The sequence below is a fragment of the Salvelinus sp. IW2-2015 genome, linkage group LG1, assembly GCF_002910315.2.
Source record: "Salvelinus sp. IW2-2015 linkage group LG1, ASM291031v2, whole genome shotgun sequence".
Lineage (NCBI taxonomy): Eukaryota > Metazoa > Chordata > Actinopteri > Salmoniformes > Salmonidae > Salvelinus > Salvelinus sp. IW2-2015.
In genome coordinates this window covers 44,584,215-44,608,680 of record NC_036838.1, presented here as the reverse complement: position 1 = coordinate 44,608,680, position 24,466 = coordinate 44,584,215, and the positions used below count along the sequence as shown (strand labels likewise).

General features: G+C 44.2%; 1 protein-coding gene across 5 annotated transcripts in view; it reads left to right on the top strand.

Moving 5' to 3' along the window:
• Positions 1 to 24,466, top strand: part of cadpsa (Ca2+-dependent activator protein for secretion a) — a 160,900-nt gene that overhangs the window by 44,667 nt on the left and 91,767 nt on the right. For all 5 annotated transcript variants that reach the window (XM_070445154.1, XM_023993798.2, XM_070445155.1 and 2 more), the window contains exons 7-9: positions 1,648 to 1,769; positions 15,822 to 15,933; positions 16,323 to 16,462. In XM_070445154.1, coding sequence (XP_070301255.1) covers positions 1,648 to 1,769; positions 15,822 to 15,933; positions 16,323 to 16,462 — 374 coding nt within the window. The remainder of the gene's footprint in view (positions 1 to 1,647; positions 1,770 to 15,821; positions 15,934 to 16,322; positions 16,463 to 24,466) is intronic.

Here is a 24,466-nt window from a genome sequence, read left to right as displayed (position 1 = left end):
ATGTCTCTATAAGCTTGGCATATCTAGCCCCTGGGATTTGTGCCCATTCTTCAAGGCAAAACTGCTCCAGCTCCTTCAAGTTGGATGGGGTTCCGCTGGTATACAGCAATCTTTAAGTCATACCACAGATTCTCAATTGGATTGAGGTCTGGGTTTGACTAGGCCATTCCAAGACATTTAAATGGTACCCCTTAAACCACTCGAGTGTTGCTTTAGCAGTATGCTTAGGGTCATTGTCCTGCTGGAAGGTGAACCTCCGTCCCAGTCTCAAATCTCTGGAAGACTGAAACAGGTTTCCCAAAAAAAATGTCCCTGTATTTAGCGCCATCCATCAGTCCTTCAATTCTGACCAGTTTCCCAGTCCCTGCTGATGAAAAACATCCCCACATCATGATGCTGCCACCACCATGCTTCACAGTTGGGAATGGTTTTCTCGGGGTGATGAAAGATGTTGGGTTTGCGCCAGATATAGCGTTTTCCTTGATGGCCAGAAAGCTACATTTTTGTCTCATCTGACCAGAGTACCTTCTTCCATATGTTTGGGGAGTCTCCCACATGCCTTTTGGCGAACACCAAATGTGTTTGCTTATTTTTTTCTTTAAGCAATGGCTTTTTTCTTGCCACTCTTCCGTAAAGCCCAGCTCTGTGGAGTGTACAGCTTAAAGTGGTCCTATGGACAGATACTCCAATCTTCGCTGTGGAGCTTTGCAGCTCCTTCAGGGTTATCTTTGGTGTCTTTGTTGCCTCTGATTAATGCCCTCCTTGCCTGGTCCATGGTTTTGGTTGGCGGCCCTCTCTTGCCAGGTTTGTTGTGGTGCCAAATTATTTAAAAAAAAATAATAATGGATTTAATGGTGCTCCGTGGGATGTTCAAAGTTTCGGATATTTTTGTCATAACCCTGATCAGTACTTCTCCACGACTTTATCCCTGACCTGTTTGGAGAGCTCCTTGCTTTGTGGTGTTGCAGACTCTGGGGCCATTCAGAATAGGTGTGTGTGTATATATACTGAGATCATGTGACATTTAGATTGCACCTAAGGTGGACTTTATTTAACTAATTGTGTGACTTCTGAAGGTAATTGGTTGCACCAGATCTTATTTAAGGGTTTCATAGCAAAGGGGTGAATACATATGCACGCACCACTTTAATTATAATTTTTTTTAAATAAATATTTTTTGAAACAAGTAATTTTTTTCATTTCACTTCACCAATTTGGACTATTTTGAGTATGTCCATTACATGCAATCTAAATAAAAATCTATTTAAATTACAGGTTGTAATGCAACAAAATAGGAAAAACGCCAAGGGGGATGAATACAGGCACTGTAGATAGGCTCTCGTATACCTCAGACATGTTTATAGCAGCAGCCATTCAATACAGTCTTGATGTTTTAAACTTCCTATTCTGCTGCTCTCAGGGGACATGGCTGTCGTTCAGAGAGGCTGAGCTTATCCGGGGGGGCCATGTTTGTAAAAAAATAAGTCAGATGTTTCTTTATAGTAGTATCAGTGTCTGTAACAGTGCTCTAGCTCTAACTGATAAAATTATTATTTTTTTGTGTCTGAAACTAGTTTCTAGCAGCAGATGCATGTTGGAAATAAATAACATGTATAGGCGTTTGACTGGCAGTATTCTCTCTGTCAGGTGGTGATTGTGGAGGTTCAGGGGTTAAAGTCGCTGGCGCCCAATCGAGTCGTCTACTGCACCATGGAAGTGGAGGGGGGGCATAAGCTCCAGACTGACCAGGCCGAGGCCTCCAAACCAACGTGAGTGTGACACACACACACGCACACCCATACACACGCAGGTATGCTGTGCGCACAAATTAGATCATAACAGCCTTATTTAAAGTGGCAATCAGCAGTAGAAACAATAACAAAGAGATCTCCCCGTGCCTGGTTTGGTAAAAAGCTGAGGGATGGGACTGGAGAAATGTAAACACTTTCAAATTCATAGACAGAGCTATGAATGCAAGGACTGACCATCCATGATATCACAATTATAGTTTTAACCATGTTTTGAGGCTATAAAGGGTTTGTTTACATTTACTTTGTTTACAAACATTGGCGTAAAACCAGCTTGTATTTTGGGATCTGATGGGGTACGACAGTTGAACTAAGGTCATGAGGCATTTTATAATTTATATTCTTCAAGAATCAACAGGTACATATAATTAATTTATATAAGTCCAAGAATGGATGTAACAGCTGCTGTTTGCCTCTTTAAGAGTAAATACCTAGTTACTGGGTAATAAGTTCAGTACGTTATATTTTATATATATGTAAACAAACTCATGTTTGCTAAGCATGTTAGGAAGTATATAACTGCATTTAATGTCCAGTCACAGGTTGTTTACTTAGATTCATCACAGTCAGTCATGTGCAAGGCCTCGGTGACGTTAAACATGACCTGGTGATGCGATTGAATCTGCTCCTAACTCACTCTCACACTACTTCCTGTTTATATATACATGGCCACATCATGTGTACTTCCTATGACATAAAAACCCCAAGCCCCTGACTGCTGCTCTTTACTCAGTCCCACTCTGAGTAGCACCTGATCCAGTTTGTGTTAATATGATCAGTAAGTCCTGAGTCCTCGTTAGGTGGGCCATAGGGTGGATTCATGTTCTGTCCATAGCTGCACTCCATGGTGTGGTAATGATATTGCCTGTGTGAGTATGATCAGGTGTTGTAGACGCTGAGCCAGACTGATTACTCAACATGCCTCTTCCTCCACTGGTTGTGTTGAGAAATTTGCTATGCTTTAATTAAAGGACACTCACACATGTACATTTAGGTCCAAAATTATTGGCACCCATGATAAAAGATGAGCAAAATAAATTATACAAATACTGAGCTATATTGTATGCTAAAAAATGACAAGTACCAGCCTCTGCTAGGAGGCTGAAACTTGGCCACAAATGGATCTTCCAGGAAGACAATAACTCAAAGCACACATCAAAATCCACAAAGAAATGGTTATTTGACCACAAAATCAACATTTTGCAATGGCCATCTCAGTCTCCGGACTTGAACCCTATTGAAAACCAGTGGTTTGAATTGAAGAGGGCAATCTATAAACACAGACGGAGGATATCAAGGATTTGGAAATATTCTGTATGGAGGAATGGTCTAAGATCCCTCCCAATATGTTCTCCAATCTCATAAAACAGTTTATAAAAAGGCTCAGTGTCCTTATCCTCGCAATGGGAGTGTGCTGGAATATTGAAAACAGGGGATCCAGTCATTTTGACTCCTATCGTTTTAAAATTAGTTTTGATTACTTTTTTTAAACTTTTAAAATATTTTTCTCTGAGCAATTAGATGAATGTAAAATAATATACTTCCTACATTTTATGAGCATGCTATATAGCTCAGTATTTGTATTATTTATTTTATACAGTCTTTTTTACTCATCTATAGTAGCACTAGCTAGTAAGTAACGCTAGCTAGTAGCCTATCAGCTAGTTAGTTGCGCTAGCTAGCTAGTTAGTTATCAGTATCTTTTCTAATTAGTACTAATGCAATTTTCTGTGCTACTAGCTAGCTTCTAATTCTAAATGTTATTTAGAATTAGTACTGTTACTTGTACTCCCTGTATATAGCCATGTTATTGTTGTTCATTATTTATTCATTATTCCTCGTGTCACTTTTTCATGTTTAACTCTGCATTATTGTAAAAGGACCCGTAAGTAAACATGTCACTGTTAGTCTACACCTGTTGTTTACGAAGCATGTGACAAATAACATGTGATTTTATTTGTACAGGATCTGTGTTCATTTTACTTTTTTTTCTGTGGGGTGGGGGGGGTGAAGGAGACTGACAGAGAAGAGTAATTCATAATCCATACCTCTTCCTGAACTCCTCATTGTAAGGAAAGGGAATGATTTTCCTCATACTCTAATGCAAGGCTCATCACCCCTGTCTCCCCGCTTATGTTCCAGACTTGCTGCTAGAACTATAGTAGCTAAAACAGTTTGTAACAGTAACCCTGTACCCTTTGTTTTTTTAGTAGTACCATCAATACTCATTCAGAAATGTTAATTTTGGCGAGAGCCTTCTGTTTCTGAGATGACAGATGTTGCTGGTTAATTATAGTTTTAGCTTCACACAGTTACTGTAACACACCCTAGTGTGAAATATATGGTGCAATGGATCTTTGTTGTCTGACATTGTCAGAGTTATATCAGTCTCTATGCCCTGAGTGCACAGAGATAGAGAGTAGACATTGTCTAGAGTCTAGACTTTGGCCAGGGAGGCAGCTGTGCCCGTCTGTGACGTCAAACTGTGTGTCTATGTGTGCATCAGATAAGTGCGAGGGAGAGAGAGAAGGGGCTATTTTAGACCCTGCTTCCTCACGGTGGAAGGCTCAGGTGGGAGCTGTGCTATGAGTGGATCAGTGGAAACTTTAGTTCAACAGAGTATGGGGCTATTGTTGCTAGATACAGTATCTCAGTCAAACCCTGATGTGCACATCTAAAGGGATCCATTCCTTCTCTTCCATGATGCACAGATGGCAAGTCCTGTTGAACTTGGAATAGGAAATACAGTACATGGACAATAGTATGTGGACACCCATTAAAATTAGTGGATTTGGCTATTTCAGCCAAGCCGGTTGCTGACAGTATATACAATTGAACACACAGCCATGCAATTTCCATAGACAAACATTGGTAGTAGAATGGCCTTACTGAAGAGCTCAGTAACTTTCAACGTGGCACTGTCATAGGATGCCACCTTTCCAACAAGTCAATTTGTCACATTTCTGTCCTGCTAGAGCTGCCCCTGTCAACTGTAAGTGCTGATATTGTGAAGTGGAAACGTCTAGGAGCAACAGCGGCTCAGCCACGAAGTGGTAGGCAACACAAGCACATAGAACAGAGCTGCTGAGTGCTGAAGTTCCTAGTGTGTAAAAATCGTCTGACCTTGGTTGCAACACTCACTACCCAGTTCCAAACTGTTTCTAGAAGCATTGGCAGCACAATAACTGATCGTTGGAAGCTTTGTGAAATGGGTTTCCATGGCCAGGCAGCCGCACACAAGCCTAAGATCACCATCTGCAATGCCAAGCGTCGGCTGGAGTAGTGTAAAGCTATTTGCCATTGGACTCGAGCAGTGGAAATGCGTTCTTTGGAGTGATGAATAACGCTTCACCATCTGGCAGTCCGACGGACGAATCTGGGTTTGGCAGATGCCAGGAGAATGCTACCTTCCTCAACACATAGTAAAGTTTAATGGAGGAGGAATAATGGTCTGGGGCTGTTTTTCATGGTTCGGGCTAGGCCCCTTAGTTCCAGTGAAGGGAAATCTTAACGCTACAGTATACAGTGACATTCTAGACGATTCTGTGCTTCCAACTTTGTGGCAACAGTTTGGGGAAGGCCCTTTCCTTTTTCAGCATGACAATGCCCCCATGCATAAAGCTAGGTCCATACAGAAATGGTTTGTCGAGATCGGTGTGGAAGAACTTGACTGGCATGCACAGAGCCCTGACCTGAATCCCATCGAACACCTTTGGGATGAATTGTAACGCCGACTTCGAGCCAAGCCTAATCCCCCAACATCAGTGCCCGAACTCACTAATGCTCTTGTGGCTGAATGGAAGCAAGTCCCCGCCACAATGTTCCAACATTTAGTGGAAAGCCTTCCCAGAAGAGTGGAGGCTGTTATAGCAGCAAGGGGGGACCAACTCCATATTAATGCCCATGAATTTGGAATGAGATGTTTGACGAACAGTTGTCCACATACTTTTGGTCATGTAGTGTATGAATGTTATCTTTTGTGATTTCAGTTATCTGTCCTGTGGTGTGGACCAGCTGATCACTTTCCTCTCTCCCCCCTCTCCATCTCCCCATCTATCTCATCTTTACTTCTCTACCTCACTCCCCCCTCTTCCTCTTCCTGCTGTCTCTCCCTCCCTGTCTGCAGACTGCAGTGGTAGGTGTTTTGTACAGTAGCTTGTGTCTGAGAGTAGCTTGTGTCTGCGTTACCAGGTCAGGTCACACCGTGATTGGGGGTGGAGAGGTGTGTGAAAGGATGGACTCACTCACACCTGTGACCCGAGGGCTTTTGCACATAGGATACAACCTGGCTGGCTGGATGCGAGCTGCAGTCAGGCAGAAGGAACGTTGTTGTGTGTGTGGCTCCAACATTGTGCTGTACTATCTTGTGCTGCTCCACACGTGTGGCTGAGAGTTAAATAAATTCTAAGTCCCATAGGAATGCCCATGGGCTGTGCTCGTGGCCACTCGGGCTCAAACCAACACCAGGCCTCACATCTGAGCCATGGGCCAGGCTGAGAAATACACTCAATACCTAGACATATTCACATCTCCAGCATTCTGCATGATGAGAAATACCTGCCATACTAGACATGCGCACATCTTAGCAGCTCCGGAGAAATAGACCCATTCTCAGACCTCTGCTCATCTCTGGCACGTTACAATGAGGAATACATGCTGTGATCCTGACAATTCAATTTATCTCTGTAATTTTCTCTGAAAGCAACTCATACATTCTGTAATGACATTGTCTAACCTCATGAATCTTATCCAGACTTTAGTGACGCAAGCTGTTACACTGCCATCTACAGGTGGAACAGTATGTGAGAATAATCAGGGATGGGCAGCCACAGTAGTTTGCTGAAAACACATTTACAGTCAGACATGGTCAGACATTCATATTTACAGTCAGGCATTCATAAATACTACACAATTTAAACCATCTGGAGAATATTACATTTATGTTTGCATTAATCCATGCAATATTATGCTGCTCTGTAATCTATTATAATAGATTCTCCTTTCCCTCTAAATTTGTGTCAATATCGCAGAGTCAACACTACATCACCAGTGCACTCTGCTCTGATAAGGCAAACAGAACACAAACCCCAGGGAAATGGAGAGGGTGAAAGAGAGAGATGGCCAGACTACTCTTCATTATGCCGTATCAGTGCTCCCCCATCGCACTCAGAGAGAACTTTAGTGTGAAGTCACTCCTGGCTATATTAACTCTACACGAGTGGCCACAAGCATTCAAGGTCTCTCTCTATTCCATGCTTACTGTATGTCACTCTCTGCCCACTCTGGCTCACATGCTTCTAGAATTTAACTAAGGGTGTTTTCACATATAGTCTCTTTAAAAGAACCGATCTCAGTCCTCTTTAAAGTGAACTCTGGGGTAAAAAAGAAGAAGCATAAGAACTGTTCTCTTTGTATTCACACTGCCCTTGACTTTGAATGAGGTCTCAACTCTTTTGCCAGTTCACGTCAACTATTTTGTGGACCAAGTCCTCTTTGCATTCACATTGCTATGTTAGAAAGGAGTCAATATCTTTTTCCAACATGCACTCTGGGTTTTTACAAAGTGCAGGACAAGCAATTCAATCAGAATGCGTTAGACAGCTAGAAGCTAATACATTGGAAGCGAATACATTACATTTAGTTAAAATATGAGACATAGTAATTGTATTCAGAAGATACTATTAACATGTACATTTTATTGGAAACAGAATGAATAGCAATAGAATAACTGCAGAATAAATAATGCTGTCATTGAAAATTGTACACCCAAGGTAGGCTACTGTCCCTTTAAGAGCTAGAATAGATTTTGTAACCTATGTTGTGATTCTCACCAAATTTGTCTTCTCACACTACTGAAACCCTACAATCAATAAACAGTTTATTAAGCTCTCTTAGCCTATAGATCACATATTGCAAACAAATAATCTGAACTAAAAACAATATCCAAAAACACCACACATTTTGGAATTTCTGTGCGTCCGCGACAATCGCTAATCAATATCCAAAAACGGCACACATTTTTTTCTGCGAACCTGCATCTTCTCTCTTTTGTGGCACCAATGTGAAGGTTTATGGCAGGGGAAACAGTGTTGCAGTAGTATAGTGTGTGATGCTGGAATAATGACTTGCGAACCTGGGGAGCTTTGCGTTAACATTGTCCAAAAAAAGGTAACCGGTCCGCGGCATTCAAGCGAACCGAACTCAGAACACCTCTCGAGGTGGTCTCAGTTCGATTCGCTTCTGGGGCTCTTTTGAGGTGTCTGAGTTCCTTTGGAGTTCACACTGAACAAAAAATGTAAGCGAACCGCACTGAGTTAAACATTTTTTACTGGAAGTGAACAAGTGTGAAGACACCCTAAGAGAATAGTGAGAATTCTGAGTCTGCCCATAGGACGAGCCAGGAGCATGATTCTTCATTAGCTGCAACTCTGTGAGCTGTGAACTGCCCAACTAGATTACAGAGAACAACCCAACTATAATGAACAAAAATATAAACGCAACATAAAGTGTTGGTCCTATGTTTCATGAGCTGAAATATAAGATCCGTATTTCTCTCAAATTTTGTGCACAAATTTGTTTACATCCCTGTTAGTGAGCATTTCTCCTTTGCCAAAATAATCCATCCACCGGACAGGTGTGGCATTACATTTACATTTAAGTCATTTAGCTGACGCTCTTATCCAGAGCGACTTACAAATTGGAAAGTTCATACATATTCATCCTGGTCCCCCTGTGGGGAATGAACCCACAACCCTGGCGTTGCAAGCGCCATGCTCTACCAACTGAGCCACACGGGACCACAATCAAGAAGCTGATTGCATATCAAGAAGCTGATTAAAGAGCATGATAATTACACAGGTGCACCTTGTACTGGGGACAATAAAAGGCCACTCTAAAATGTGCAGTTTTGTCAAACAAACACAATGGCACAGATGTCTTAAGTTTGAGTAGGCGTGCAATTGGCATGCTGACTGCAGGAATGTCCACCAGAGCTGTTGCCAGAGAATTGAATGTTAATTTCTCGACCATAAGCTGCCTCCAACGTCGTTTTAGAGAATTTAGTAGTACGTCCAACCGGCCTCACAACCGTAGGCCACGTGTAACCACGCCAGACCAGGACCTCCACATCCTGCTTCTTCACCTGCGGGATCGTCTGAGACCAGCCACCCGGACAGCTGATGAAACTGAGGAGTATTTCTGTCTGTAATAAAGCCTGTTTGTGGGGAAAAACTCATTCTGATTGGCTTGGCCTGGCCCCCAAGTGGGTGGGTCTATGCCCTCCAAGGCCAACCCATCGCTGCGCCCCTGCCCAGTCATGTGAAATCCATAGATTAGGGCCTAATGAATTTATTTAAATTGATAGATTTTCTGTGAAATCGTTGAAATTGTTGCATGTTGCGTTTATATTTTTGTTCAGTATAGATTACAGAGAACAACCCAACTCGATTAGAGGAAAACCCAACTAGATTACAGAGGAAAAGTCAACAACCTTCTAACGACAAGTCTACTGTTTTTACAAGGGTATGTGTGTGTGTTTATAGAAGTCAAGGTCAATGATACACAGTAGGTGCAATGTTTATTTATTCTTCCCTGATTGCCGCTCTCTAATTAGCCACTTGAGCCGCAGCTGTACACGTTAATGTATTTGTCCAGGAGTGAGGGTGCAGGGCTCACCTCTCTCCCAGCCACCAATGTTTTAGACATCATTAATTGCTTGAATGGTGACCGACTTTGTGTGTTTAATTGTGTTAGTATGTGGTATGGTGGAATGAAGTATGATTAATTGGACACCAACTCTGTTCAATGATTGTCATTTTCCATCTCAGCTGAACCATCCAGAGTCAAAGGGTGGGTTGCACCAACATGGTTTAAAATAACCTAGGATTAAAGCTGATCTAGGTTTTGTGAAACTAGGTTTATAATTCATCAGGAATGTGTTGCACCACATAATTTTAAGTCTTTATCAGTAAATCTATGATTAGCGGTTTTAAACTATGATTCGTGACATGTTACACCAATATATGAGGCATTTCGTGAGTTGAAATTAAGTACAGTTGAAGTCGGAAGTTTACATACACCTTAGCCAAATACATTTAAACTCAGTTTTTCACAATTCCTGACATATATTCCTAGTAAAAAATCCCTGTCTTAGGTCAGTTAGGATCACCACTTTATTTTAAGAATGTGACATTTCAGAATAATAGTAGAGAGAAGGTTTTATTTCAACATTCCCAGTGGGTCAGAAGTTGACATACACTCAATTCATATTTGGTAGCATTGCCTTGAAATTGTTTAACTTGGGTCAAACTTTTCGGGTAGCCTTCCACAAGCTTCCCACAATAAATTGGGTGAATTTCGGCCCATTCCTGACAGAGCTGGTGTAACTGAGTCAGGTTTGGAGGCCTCCTTGCTCGCACACGCTTTTTCAGTTCTGTCCACACATTTTCTATAGGATTGAGGTCAGGGCTTTGTGATAGCCACTCCAATACCTTGACTTTGTTGTCCTTAAGCCATTTTGCCACAACTTTGGAAGTATGCTTGGGGTTATTGTCCATTTGTAAGACCCATTTGCGACCAAGCTTTAACTTCCTGACTGATGTCTTGAGATGTTGCTTCAATATATCCACATAATTTTTCTTTCTCATGATGCAATCTAATTTGTGAAGTGCATCAGTCCCTCCTGCAGCAAAGCACCCCACAACATGACAATTACATCCGGGAGTCACTGGAGGCAGGTTTCATTTGCCCCTCTACATCCTTTGCTGGTGCAGATTTCTTCTTCATGGGTAAGAAGGATGGGGGGCTGTGTTCCTGCATCAACTACAGAGGGCTGAACCTGAACGATCAAGAATCGTTACCCCCTACCCCTGATGTTCTCCACATTGAAGTTGCTCCTAGGGGCCCAATTCTTCACCAGATAGGACCTCCGCATTGCTTCCAATCTGGTGAGAATCAGGGAAGGAGATGAGTGGAATACTGCTATTAACACCCCGAGTGGCCACTGAGTATTTAGTTATGCCCTTCGGATTATCGAACTCACCGGCACTTTCAAGCATTGATCACTGACACCCGAGGAATATGTTGAATTGGTTTGTCTTTGTTTCACTCGACGACATCTTGATCTTCTCCAAAACCCTTCCGGAACACATACTGCATGTCTGCCAAGTCCTGAGACGCTTCCTGCAGAGTCAACTATATGTCAAGATAGAGAAGTGTGAGTTCCACGTATCCCAGGTTTCCTTCCTGGGTCACAAGAAGGCAGGCATCCAAATGGACCACGTAAAGATTGAGGTTGACTGGCCCCGTCCAACCTCACTCAAGCAGGACCACCAGTTCCTTGGGTTTGCCAATTTTTACAAGCGTTTTATAGTCAACTTTTGTGCGGTCGCAGCGCCTCTCATGGTCCTAACCCGCAAGTCCCAGACCTATTTTTGCTGGACCCACGAGGCTGACAGGGCATTCATGGAGCTGAAGGGACTTTTCATCTCTGGACCATCCTCGTTCATCCTGATCCGACTCATCTCTTTGTGGTGGAGGTGCATGCCTCAGAGCAGTGGCGGCCCTTTCACAGCGGAACGAGAAGGACAAGAAACTGCACCCATGAGCCTTTCTCTCCAAGCGGTTCTTGCCAGCGGAACGAAACTACGATGTAGGCAACCGGGAGCTCTTGGCAGTTAAGTGGGCTCTTGAGGGGTGGAGACACCGGTTGGACAGGGCACCTCATCCTTTTGTGATCTGGACGGACCATAAGAACTTGGTCTCCTTTCCAAAAGCCAAGGGGTTGAATGCTCGCCAGGCTAGGTCGGCTCTGTTTTTTAACAGGTTCGTTTTCACACTAGCCTTTCACCCGGGATCCAAGAATCAGAAGGCAGACGCCCTGTCACGCCAACATGATGTCTCTAACGAGGAGAGGGACCCCGAGTCCATCATCCCCAGCTTTGTGGCCTCTGTGATATGCAGTATTGAGACCATGGTCCGACAAGCCCAGACCCGAGAACCTGACCCCGGCAGGGGACCCACTAACAGACTTTACGTTCCGCGATCAGCCTGGTCCCGAGTACTACAATGGGGACACTCCTCTAAATTAACTGGGCATCCAGGGGTTAATTTGACACTGGAGTTTCTGAGGCGGAAATTCTGTGGCCCAACATGATGGAGGATGTGAGATCCTTTGTTGCGGGCCTGTTCCATCTGTGCCCAAAGCAAGTATTCACGTCAGCGACCGGCCGGGTTGCTCCCACTTCTGCCCATCCCCAGCCGGCCCTGGTCTCATCTGTCTGTAGACTTTATCACAGGGTTACCTCCATCTCAAGGGCTTACCACTATCCTGGTTATCGTCGATCGGTTCTCCAAGTTGCCTTCAGCGAAGGAGACCGCTGATCTCATGATTATCCATGTCTTTCGACTACACAGACTTCCCCAGGACATTGTCTCAGATCGTGGGCCCCAGTTTGTCACACAGTATTGGAAGGCCTCTGTTCCCTCTTGGGGGCATCGGTGAGTCTCTCCTTGGGTTCCACCCTCAGTCGAATGGGCAAACTGAGCGGCCCAACCATGAGCTGGAGAAGTTACGGGGGGGGTGCCATCAGCCAAGGCATTTATTCGACGATGTCGCCGCACCTGGATCAGAGCGTGATCCTCCTCTGCCAGACACAAACATTAGGCAAACCGGCACCGGAGACCTCTTCGGCTCCTCAAACCGGGTCAATGGGTGTGGCTGTCCACACGTGATCTTCCCTTAAAGGTGGACTCGCGGAAGCTTGCTCCTTGCTACGTAGGACCATTCAAGATCCTGAGTCGCATCGACTTGGTCACCTATCGTCTCCAGCTTCCCAGGTCCATGAGGGTCTGTCCGTCCTTTCATGTCGCCCGTCTCAAGCTGGTAAGGACCAGTCCATTCTCTCCCCCACACCTGCTCCTCCGTCCCTTCGACTTGTGGAAGGCCGCCCGGCCTACACGGTCCGGCGTCTGTTGGAGGCTCGTCGGGTCCGAGGGACCCTGCAGTACCTGGTGGACTGGGAGGGCTATGGTCCCGAGGAGTGGGCGTGGATGCCTGCCCGGGACATCCTGGATCCGGGTCTTGTTAGAGACTTCAAACAACTACGTGGTGGTTGTAGGGGGTGGGCAGAGACCGCCCTAAAAACTTTTATTGGACTCAGATGTGTCTTATTATTTCATGATGGTGTCCCTGTTAAAAGAGGTGTGTTTTCTGTGGTCCTTTGCAGAAGCTTGAATTGTTTACCGTGTGCGGTGGTTTCCTGAGTGGCTCTGTAGGCACGGGAATCTCTTTTCCACACTCCACACTCCAAAAAGGGGAGTGCTAAGGTACCCACGTCACCTAGTAGGTGGCCTTCATATGCCCCCCTTTCCAGAATTGCACACAGATGACTATTGTCAAAGATTCTGCTGTCACGGGTGGATCCTGGCTATCTAGCTACGATGTTGGTGAACTGACCTTTGTCATCAGACAGCCTGCATGTTGATGGAGCAGTAACCTTTCCGATTACGGAATAGCTGTCACGAACGTCGTAATCCTCCTTGTCTGAGGAAGCGTAAGGATCGGACCAAAGCGCAGTGTGGTTTAATGAATACATACTTGATTTATTTAACGAAGACAAAAACAACTAAACAAACTTACAAAACAACAAAATGAACGTGGCGCTATAAAACGAAAGTACAGACACAAGTAACCAACGTAATGACATAGACAATAACCCACAACCCACAATACAAAACAGGCTACCTAAATATGGTTCCCAATCAGAGACAACGCAAAACACCTGTCTCTGATTGAGAACCATATCAGGCCAAACACAGAAATAGACAAACCAGACAAACAACATAGAATGCCCACACAGATCACACCCTGACCAACCAAAACATAAAACATACAAAGCAAACTCTGGTCAGGGCGTGACAATAGCTCTCCATTCTCGCCCCCTGGTTGGGAATAGGAATGTGTGTACAGTTTACTGACCCTTGCACACCTGGGAATCTAGCTCTCCTATAAAACCCAGCTGCTGTTTTCTCTGTAGGATTGAACCTTATGTACTGATTCTTCAGACCGGTGATAGCACAGGACATTGACTACAATCCTGCATATGACTGAATTGTGTAAATGTCCCCATATACCATCTGGAAAATATCCAGTTGCGTAGAAGCGTAGGGCCACCAGGAGCTGAAGTAGTGGGGGTACAGCCGCGTTCCTATCACTCCCATGCTTAATGGTTGGTCCAACCTTTGTTCCAGTTGCATCAGAGTCCTTGGAGAAGCGGTATCTTCTTGAAAAATTCAGCATTATCATAAAATTCAACAGGATTTAACCTGTCTCTAATTATTCTCTGAGGAACTCTGTCATTTTGGTCTCTCCACAGTAGATATGCTGCCATTTTATCAGTTCAACCACATCAAGTGGCAGTTTAGAATGAATCTCCAATCTAAATTTATATTTTTTTTTTTTATTGAGCAACAGGTTTAAAATTAATCTAGGTTTAAAGTGAAAACTAAACTTCGATTAGAGGAAGGATTTAATTTAACTAGGATTCATTTAAACTAGGTTTAAAATTTGGTGCAACAAGATTAATAGACGCACCTTGATTTAACTCTGTTTAAGAGTTAATCCATGTTGGTGCAACCCACCCTTAGGTTGCTTATCCTTGGTCATTTAAAGAGTGACTGCCCCTAAAAAGCAACTAATCTCTTTGGAAACGGCCTATGTGGCATCGATATGAGTCAAACATTTATTCTAGTGTCAAAATTGACTACAAAGTGTAAATAGCATAATTTTGGTAATAAAGTCAGTCTTGACTAAAATAATTTTGGAACCTCAGTGCTTCACAACGAGTAAATGAAGGTTGGGTTTGGATTACAGTTATGTCAATAAATCAGGCCCCCTTTTGCTCCACGCCCCTCTGTCCACTTCAATTACCTTCATTTTAATGGGGCTCCGTTGTTTCATCGCCCCAACGTGTTCAAAGGACGGCAGACTGAAAACCCTTTATACGGATTGACAATGCCTGCACTGTCAAAGTTTCTATGGTTTGCATGCCCTGCCGACGGACCCTGGTATGCGGAATAGGTGGTTGGAGTTCGTCGGTCCCTAAGGCTGCAACAGTAATGCTAGCTTGGTGTGCAACGACTGATGTCGGTGAGTATATCCAGAGATACTGGAATATAATAACCTCTCTGGTGTAACTTAGCTAATGACGTTAGATAACGTTATTGCTGGTTACATAGGTACAGTATATGCTCTCTACCAACAATAGCCCTGTGGCACAATGCACTTGAATCACATAATCAACTGTTTTCACAACATTCTATAATAGCATCCCCTTTCAAACACCCTGCATCTCCTGCTTCATTTGGGTGTGCCAGAGATACCACTTACTGTATATACCGCTTACAGACTTATTATTCTCTTGTATAGTAGTTAAACGTTACAAAGGAATACTCACACTGTGGATCCATCACATCAGGGAAATGCTTCATAGATGGTAACTGCCGTAAGTACAGGACTTAAGTGTAAAACTTGGGATATTCTTCACAGATATATTGTAAGACCACATAGAAAAGAGATACAGCCCATCAGTGCGAAATGACACACACAGAAACACCTCACAGCTTGGAGCTAGTTCACAGATGGTTGTGATGCATCCCAAAGGCATGCTGAGTGATCTAGGAATTATGTAATAGTGCTTGTGCTGTCAAGGTTTCCCTGTGCTATCTCTTCCTCAGAATGTGTCTTCTGAATACACCGGGTTTGTCATACACACACACACACACACACACACTCTCTCGCTTGCTCTTGCTCTCTCCTCACTACTGTAGTGTAGGGTCTTGATCCAATAAAGTTGATTTAAACATTTAAATTCTCTTCTCCCTCTTCTGTGAAAAGATTAAATGTGTGATTAATAAATGATCTGTAACAGAGCAGCAAGACACCATTTTCCATGTCAAACATATCATGTCACTATTTAACCCTTGTCTCTCCCTGTGGTCTTGTGTGTGTTCCAGCTGGGGGACCCAGGGGGACTTCACCACCACACACCCCCTGCCAGCCGTAAAGGTGAAGCTGTTTACTGAGAGCACAGGAGTACTGGCCCTGGAGGACAAAGAGCTGGGCAGGGTAAGAGCCTACACGACTGGAGCCAGAGATAGGCATAGTTGGCAGCAAACTCGTTTTTCAAAACAGTTGCTACTTTGACATGAATATGGTGTATACATTGATACTATCATACATATACATAGCCACACGTGGTCCCGTGTGGCTCAGTTGGTAGAGCATGGCGCTTGCAACGCCAGGGTTGTGGGTTCATTCCCCACGGGGGGACCAGAATGAATATGTATGAACTTTCCAATTTGTAAGTCGCTCTGGATAAGAGCGTCAGCTAAATGACTTAAATGTAAATGTACATAGACATATACATTGATACAACCTTACATGACTGTGTGCTTTATCTATGACTTGACTTGACTTGTATAATAGGTATACTGGATGTGCCATTGTGCTTCCAGGTTGTGCTCCATCCGACCCCCAACAGTCCCAAACAGTCAGAACTGCACAAGATGTCCGTGTCCAAAGGCTGTCCTGACAGTGACCTGAAGATCAAACTGGCCATCCGCATGGACAAGCCACAAAACATGAAGCACTGTGGGTAAGTTACTTTGCACTGAAACTCTAGATCAAACAATGGTTTGCTGCCATCTAGTGGTGCTGATCATTACTGCATAACACACTTCCAGAACAGAGACGATCGACTGACCAAAACAGGCAACCTTTACTTTATCTTGACCTTTAAACTATTATCTTCAACATACATTGAACTTTACTGTGTAATTGGCACTTTGACATCTGACAATTTTAGATTTTTTCAAATATTGTGCTACTGCATTTATCAAGCCTACATAATAAAGTACTCTCTTTCAGTAATTCACTGCTTTCACCCCAGCAATTTAAAACAGTCGTCATTTATTTTGAGTGAAATGGAAACATCTCTGTACAGGTTCCATTGCCTGGGCTCGGCATTACAGTGTTTCCTCTAGGAAATCATATATCTTGCAGCGGTAGCAATATAGGGGAAACACTGCATAAACAAAGTGTGCATAGCCTTACACTTCTACAAACATGTAAGACATTACCATGTTAAAGCCCAATCAGTTCAAATTAGCCTGGTTTTGTCACAAATTTGATGTATCCGTTTGTCCAGCCATCATATTTTGCCTCACAGTGAAGTGTTTTACCATTTTCTTTTCCCTGCTACAAGTAAAATGAAAAACAATTTGACATAAGTTACATTCATGAGTTTTATAGACTAATGTCACGAGGATGAGCTATGTCGAGAATACAGTATCCTGTGCGGCGTGTGAGCCTCGTAGAGCAAAACAGACAACACGTGCACGTTCGTGACGGTCTATGCTTTTCAGGATAGAGTCTCAGCTTTTCATAATAGTTTATAGCTTAAACTGTTCAGACTTTAGAGACATTTTCATGAGAAGAACCGTTTTCGGTATTGTGTCTTGTCTCACAAACTCCTCAATATCACAGCCTCTGTAGACTGCACAGGTGCATGGCTGCTATGGGCGGATTCATAGCAAAGGAAGTCTGTAGGCCAAACACACAATTCAGGAGGGGTTTAAAACCAGGTCAGAACCACTCAAATGTTGCCTGCTGGTATTGATTGAGTTAGAGAACATTGAAAAAGAGTAAGAACTCTGACTGTCATGAATGGATATCAAGTCAAATGTCTTGGCACCCTCCTCATCCCAGATCAAATAGCAAATAATGATTGTGATTAGCTTGATGGCTAGTGATAGAAGTGATGCGACAGCACCAACTCAGAGACATAAGGACATGTTAACGTCACATTCCTCCCTTCCTCCCTCCTCCGGTCTCCTCCATTGTGTGTGTGTGTGTGTGTGTCTGTGTTTGTACGTGTGCACGTCCTGTTCTATGGGGAAGCCTAAGTGCTACCCAGTGTCTGGGCTTTGAGGCGCTCCGCCTGTCTCCCTCACTCACTCCTCCATATGCTTCCTGTACAGGGCCTGTGGGGCCTGATCTGCTCTTGGGGTGGCCCTACAGTAGCCTGCATTGGGGCCCTTAGCTCCCTGTACCAGCCTCTGCCTGGCAGGCTGCTGGCAGCCCCCTTGCCCGCTGCTCCTTGGGCACTAGTTTATTCAGAGCGACAAGCACTGACGCCCCTAAACTAAACAGGAGGGTACACAGGCAGAGGGAGGCGAGCCAGGGCACCCCTAGCCCGACCAGGGGGAAGAGCGGGCAGATGCAGGCAGAGCTGGGGTCCTCACCCTTCAGATGTTCTTTTCCAAAGCCCTCCTTCTCCTTCATGCTCTGATCTCTTCATAACAAAACAAGAAACAACACAACTCATTCTGGACTTCCGCAGACTCAAGACTGATAGCACTCAACAAACCAGAGTGCAGTGATCATACCCACATGTAGGGACGTCCACTGGCACATACTGGCTGGAGTTCTGGATGTGTCAGGAGAATTTATGGCACTCCCATCCACAAACCATGTTCTTCTCTGAATTAAGTAAATATCAGAAAACAGTTATTTTCCCACTTTAAAACCATGAACCAACAAGGTAGCTCTAGCGCCAAAACCCTTGCCATAGTAAAAGGTAGCAGTAACAACTTTTAACCATTAGAGGTCAGTAGAGACATTTTACTATAGCACAAGTAGGGTAGCAAAGGGAGGGTATATTACTGGAAACTTTCAAAGTTTACCAGCAAACTACCAGAATTTTGGTATCTTTCAAGAATTTTATGTAATCTATTACAAGACATCTAGTGGCCCTTTTGGGTATTTCAGATTATCACAGGTGTCTGTAATCATCTCTGGCCCTCCGTGTGACCTTACCACATGTACAATTAATGAAATAAGATTTTTAAATAAAATAATTGAATGGCAGAGCTGTTAAACATTATCCTATATATAAACCACACACTTGGTGAATACCATTGGTGTTTCATATGAAGGTTTATTTTATGTTTTGGTGACAAACTGGTGGCAGTTGTGAAAAATGTCAATAGTTGGAAGAGTTGCAGAGTTAATTGAATATAATGCCATTGTTTATTACAGGCGTTTTTCATTAATTAGGCTTTAAAAAAAATCTTGAACCATATGTTCTATGTACTATACTCATGAAAGATATGGACACAGATATAATAAATGAATACTCTATATGAATAATAAAAAGTTATTCAATTATAAATTACCAAAGTTACGATAGATTCCCATAGATTTTCTGTTAATTACCCACATTTCTGAAGATTCCGGTAACTTTAGTAAATTACCGGTAGCTTTGCAAACCTAAGCACAAGCATCTCTGTTATTGTTTGCAATTTCCATTTGCGCAAGTTGATTAAGAACATTAAAAACACCTTCCTAATATTGAGTTGCAACCCCCACCTTTTGCCCTCAGAACAGCCTCAATTCGCTGGGGCATGGACTCTACAAGGTGTCGAAAGCGTTCCAGAGGGATGCTGGCCCATGTTGACTCCAATGCTTCCCACAGTTGTGTCAAGTTGGCTGGATGTCCTTTGGGTGATGGATCATTCTTGATACACACAGGAAACTGTTGAGCGTGAAAAACCCAGCATGGCACACATACACAATCCATGTCTCAATTGTCTCAAGGCTTAAAAATCCTTCTTTAACCTGTCTCCTCCCCTTCATCTACAGTCGTGGCCAAAAGTTTTGAGAATGACACAAATATACATTTTCACAAAGTCTGCTGCCTCAGTGTCGTTAGATATTTTGTCAGGTGTTACTATGGAATACTGAAGTATAATTACAAGCATTTCATAAGTGTCAAAGGCTTTTACTGACAATTACATGAAGTTGATGCAAAGAGTCAATATTTGCAGTGTTGACCCTTCTTTTTCAAGACCTCTGCAATCCGCCCTGGCATGCTGTCAATTAACTTCTGGGCCACATCCTGATTGATGGCAGCCCATTCTTGCATAATCAATGCTTGGAGTTTGTCAGAATTTGTGGGTTTTTGTTTGTCCACCCACCTCTTGATGATTGACCACAAGTTCTCAATGGGATTAAGGTCTGGGGAGTTTCCTGGCCATGGACCCAAAATATCAATGTTTTGTTCCCCGAGCCACTTAGTTATCAACTTTGCCTTATGGCAAGGTGCTCCATCATGCTGGAAAAGGCATTGTTCGTCACCAAACTGTTCCTGGATGGTTGGGAGAAGTTGCTCTCATAGGATGTGTTGGTACCATTCTTTATTCATGGCTGTGTTCTTAGGCAAAATTGTGAGTGAGCCCACTCCCTTGGCTGAGAAGCAACCCCACACATGAATGGTCTCAGGATGCTTTACTGTTGGCATGACACAGGACTGATGGTAGCGCTCACATTGTCTTCTCCAGACAAGCTTTTTTCCGGATGCCCCAAACAATCGTAAAGGGGATTCATCAGAGAAAATTACTTTACCCCAGTCCTCAGCAGTCCAATCCCTGTACCTTTTGCAGAATATCAGTCTGTCCCTGATGTTTTTCCTGGAGAGAAGTGGCTTCTTTGCTGCCCTTCTTGACACCAGGCCATCCTTCAAAAGTCTTCGCCTCACTGTGCGTGCAGATGCACTCACACCTGCCTGCTGCCATTCCTGAGCAAGCTCTGTACTGGTGGTGCCCCGATCCCGCAGCTGAATCAACTTTAAGAGACGGTCCTGGCGCTTGCTGGACTTTCTTGGGCGCCCTGAAGCCTTCTTCACAACAATTGAACCGCTCTCCTTGAAGTTCTTGATGATCCGATAAATGGTTGATTTAGGTGCAATCTTACTGGCAGCAATATCCTTGCCTGTGAAACCCTTTTTGTGCAAAGCAATAATGACAGCACGTGTTTCCTTGCAGGTAACCATATTTGACAGAGGAAGAACAATGATTCCAAGCACCACCCTCTTTTTGAAGCTTCCGGTCTGTTATTCGAACTCAATCAGCATGACAGAGTGATCTCCAGCCTTGTCCTCATCAACACTCACACCTGTGTTAACGAGAGAATCCCTGACATGATGTCAGCTGGTCCTTTTGTGGCAGGGCTGAAATGCAGTGGACATGTTTTTTTTGGCCTTCAGTTAATTTGCATGGCAAAGAGGGACTTTGCAATTCATCTGATCACTCTTCATAACATTCTTGAGTATATGCAAATTGCCATCATACAAACTGAGGCAGCAGACTTTGTGAAAATTAATATTTGTGCCATTCTCAAAACTTTTGGCCAGGACTGTACACTGATTGAAGTGGATTTAACAAGTGACATCAATAAGGGATCGTAGATTTGAGCTGGATTCACCTGGTCAGTCTATGTCATGGAAAGAACAGGTGTTCATAATGTTTTGTATATTTATCATCATAAACTGGATGGTTCGAGCCCTGAATGCTGATTGGCTGACAGCCATGCTATATCAGACCATATTCCATGAGTATGACAACATTTATTTTTACTGCTCTAATTACGTTGGTAACCAGTTTATAATAGCAATAAGGCACCTCGGGTATTTGTGGCATATTGCCAATATACTATGGCTAAGGTCTGTATCAAGGCACTCCGCGTTGCGTCGTGCTTAAGAACAGTCCTTAGCCATGGTACAGTGGGGAGAACAAGTATTTGATACACTGCCGATTTTGCAGGATTTCCTACTTACAAAGCATGTAGAGGTCTGTAATTTTTATCATAGGTACACTTCAACTGTGAGAGACGAAAAATCCAGAAAATCACATTGTATGATTTTTAAGTAATTCATTTGCATTTTATTGCATGACATAAGTATTTGATAACCTACCAACCAGTAAGAATTCCGGCTCTCACAGACCTGTTCGTTTTTCTTTAAGAAGCCCTCCTGTTCTCCACTCATTACCTGTATTAACTGCACCTGTCCACACACTCAATCAAATAGACTCCAACCTCTCCACAATGGCCAAGACCAGAGAGCTGTGTAAGGACATCAGCGATAAAATTGTAGACCTGCACAAGTCTGGGATGGGCTACAGGACAATAGGCAAGCAGCTTGGTGAGAAGGCAACAACTGTTGGCGCAATTATTAGAAAATGGAAGAAGTTCAAGATGACGGTCAATCACCCTCGGTCTGGGGCTCCATGCAAGATCTCACCTCGTGGGGCATCAATGATCAATGATGATAAGGTTGATGAAATCCGAGCACGGGTAGCATTCCAGAGAGACATCAGGGATTGCAACGTGCTCTGCTTCACGGAAACATGGCTAACTCAAGAGACGCTAACGGAGTCGGTGCAGCCAGCTGGTTTCTTCATGCATCGCGCCGACAGAAACAAACATCTTTCTGGTAAGAAGAGGGGCGGGGGGGTATGCCTTATGATTAACGAGACGTGGTGTGATCATCATAACAACACACAGGAACTCAAGTCATTCTGTTCACCTGATCTAGAACTCCTCACAATCAAATGTCGACCGCATTATCTACCAAGGGAATTCTCTTCGGTCATAATCACAGCGAATTTCCCCCCAAGCAGACACATCGATGGCCCTGAAACGAACTTTATCTGCTCTTTGTAACTGGAAACCACACACCCTGAGGCTGCATTCATCGAGCTGGGATTTTAACAAGGCTAATCTAAAAACAAAACTCCCTAAATTCTATCAGCATATCGATTGTGCTACCAGGGCTGGAAAACCCTAGATCATTGTTATACTAATTTCCGCGACGCATATAAGCCCTCCCCGCCCCTTTCGGAAAGTTGACACAGACTCCATTTTGTTGATTCCAGCCTACAAACAGAAACTAAAACAACAAGCTCCCGCGCTCAGGTCTGTTCAACGCTGGTCCGACCAATCTGATTCCACGCTCAAGACTGCTTCGATCACGCGGATTGGAATATGTCCGCATTGCCGCAACAACAATATTGACGAATATGCTGATTCGGTAAGCGAGTTCATTAGGAAGTGCATTGACGATGTCGTACCCAAGCAACGATTAAACATTCCCAAACCAGAAACCGTGGATTGACGCAGCATTCGCGTGAAACTGAAAAGCGCGAACCACTGCTTTTAACCAGGGCAAGGTGACCGGAAGCATGACCGAATACAAACAGTGTAGCTATTCTCTCCGCAAGGCAATCAACAGGCTAAGACCCAGTAGAGACAAAATAGAGTCGCAATTCAACAGCTCAGACACAAGAGGTATGTGGCAGGGTCTACAGTCAATCACGGATTACAAAAAGAAACCAGCCCCGTCGCGGCACAGAGTTTGCTCCAGAAGGCTAAACAACTTTTTTGCCCGCTTTGAGGACAATACAGTGCCACTGACACGGCCCGTACCAAAACTGCGGGCTCTCCTTCACTGCAGCCGAGGTGAGTAAAACATTAAACGTGTTAACCCTCGCAGGCTGCAGGCCAGACGGCATTCCCACCGCGCCTCAGAGCATGCGCAGACCAGCTGGCTGGTGTGTTTACGGACATATTAAATCAATCCTATCCCAGTTGCTGTTCACATGCTTCAAGAGGCCACCATTGTTCTGTTCCCAAGAAAGCTAACTGAGCTAAACGACTACGCCCCCGTAGCACTCACTTCCGTCATCATGAAGTGCTTTGAGAGACTAGTCAAGGACCATATCCTCACCCTACCGGACACCCTAGACCCATTCCATTTTGCTTACCGCCAATAGGTCCACAGACGACGCAATCGCAACCACACTGCACCTGCCCTAACCATCTGGACAAGAGGAATACCATGTGGAATGCTGTTCATCCGATTACAGCTCAGCATTTAACACCATAGTACCCTCCAAACTCGTCATCAAGCTCGAGACCCTGGTCTCGACCCGCCCTGTGCAACTGGGTCTGGACTTCCTGACGGGCCGCCCCAGGTGGTGAGGGTAGGTAACAACATCTCCACCCCGCTGATCTCAACACTGGGGCCCCACAAGGGTGCTTTCTGAGCCTCTCCTGTACTCCCTGTTCACCACGACTGCGTGGCCATGCACGCCTCCAACTCAATCAAAGTTTGCGGATGACACTACAGTGGTAGGCTTGATTACAACAACGACGAGAGGCCTACAGGGAGGAGGTGAGCCCTCGAGTGTGGTGTCAGGAAATAACTCACACTCAACGTACAAAAACAAAGGAGATGATTGTGGACTTCAGGAAACAGCAGAGGGAGCACCCCCTATCCACATCGACGGGTCAGTAGTGGAGAAGGTGGAATTTTTAAGTTCCTCGGTTGTACACATCACGGACAAACTGAATTGGTCCACCCACACAGACAGCGTCGTGAAGAAGGCGCAGCAGCGCCTCTTAAACCTCAGGAGCTGAAGAAATTCGGCTTGTCACCAAAAGCACTCACAAACTTCTACAGATGCACAATCGAGAGCATCCTGTCGCGGCTGTATCACCGCCTGGTACGGCAACTGCTCCGCCCACAACGTAAGGCTCTCCAGAGGGTAGTGAGGTCTGCAGAACGCACACCGGGGGCAAACTACTCGCCTCCAGGACACCTACACCCACCGAATGTCAAGAAGCCATAAAGATCATCAAGGACAACAACCACCAAGCCACTGCCTGTTCACCCGCTATCATCCAGAAGCGAGGTCAGTACAGTGCATCAAAGCAGGGACCGAGAGACTGAAAACAGCTTCTATCTCAAGGCCATCAGACT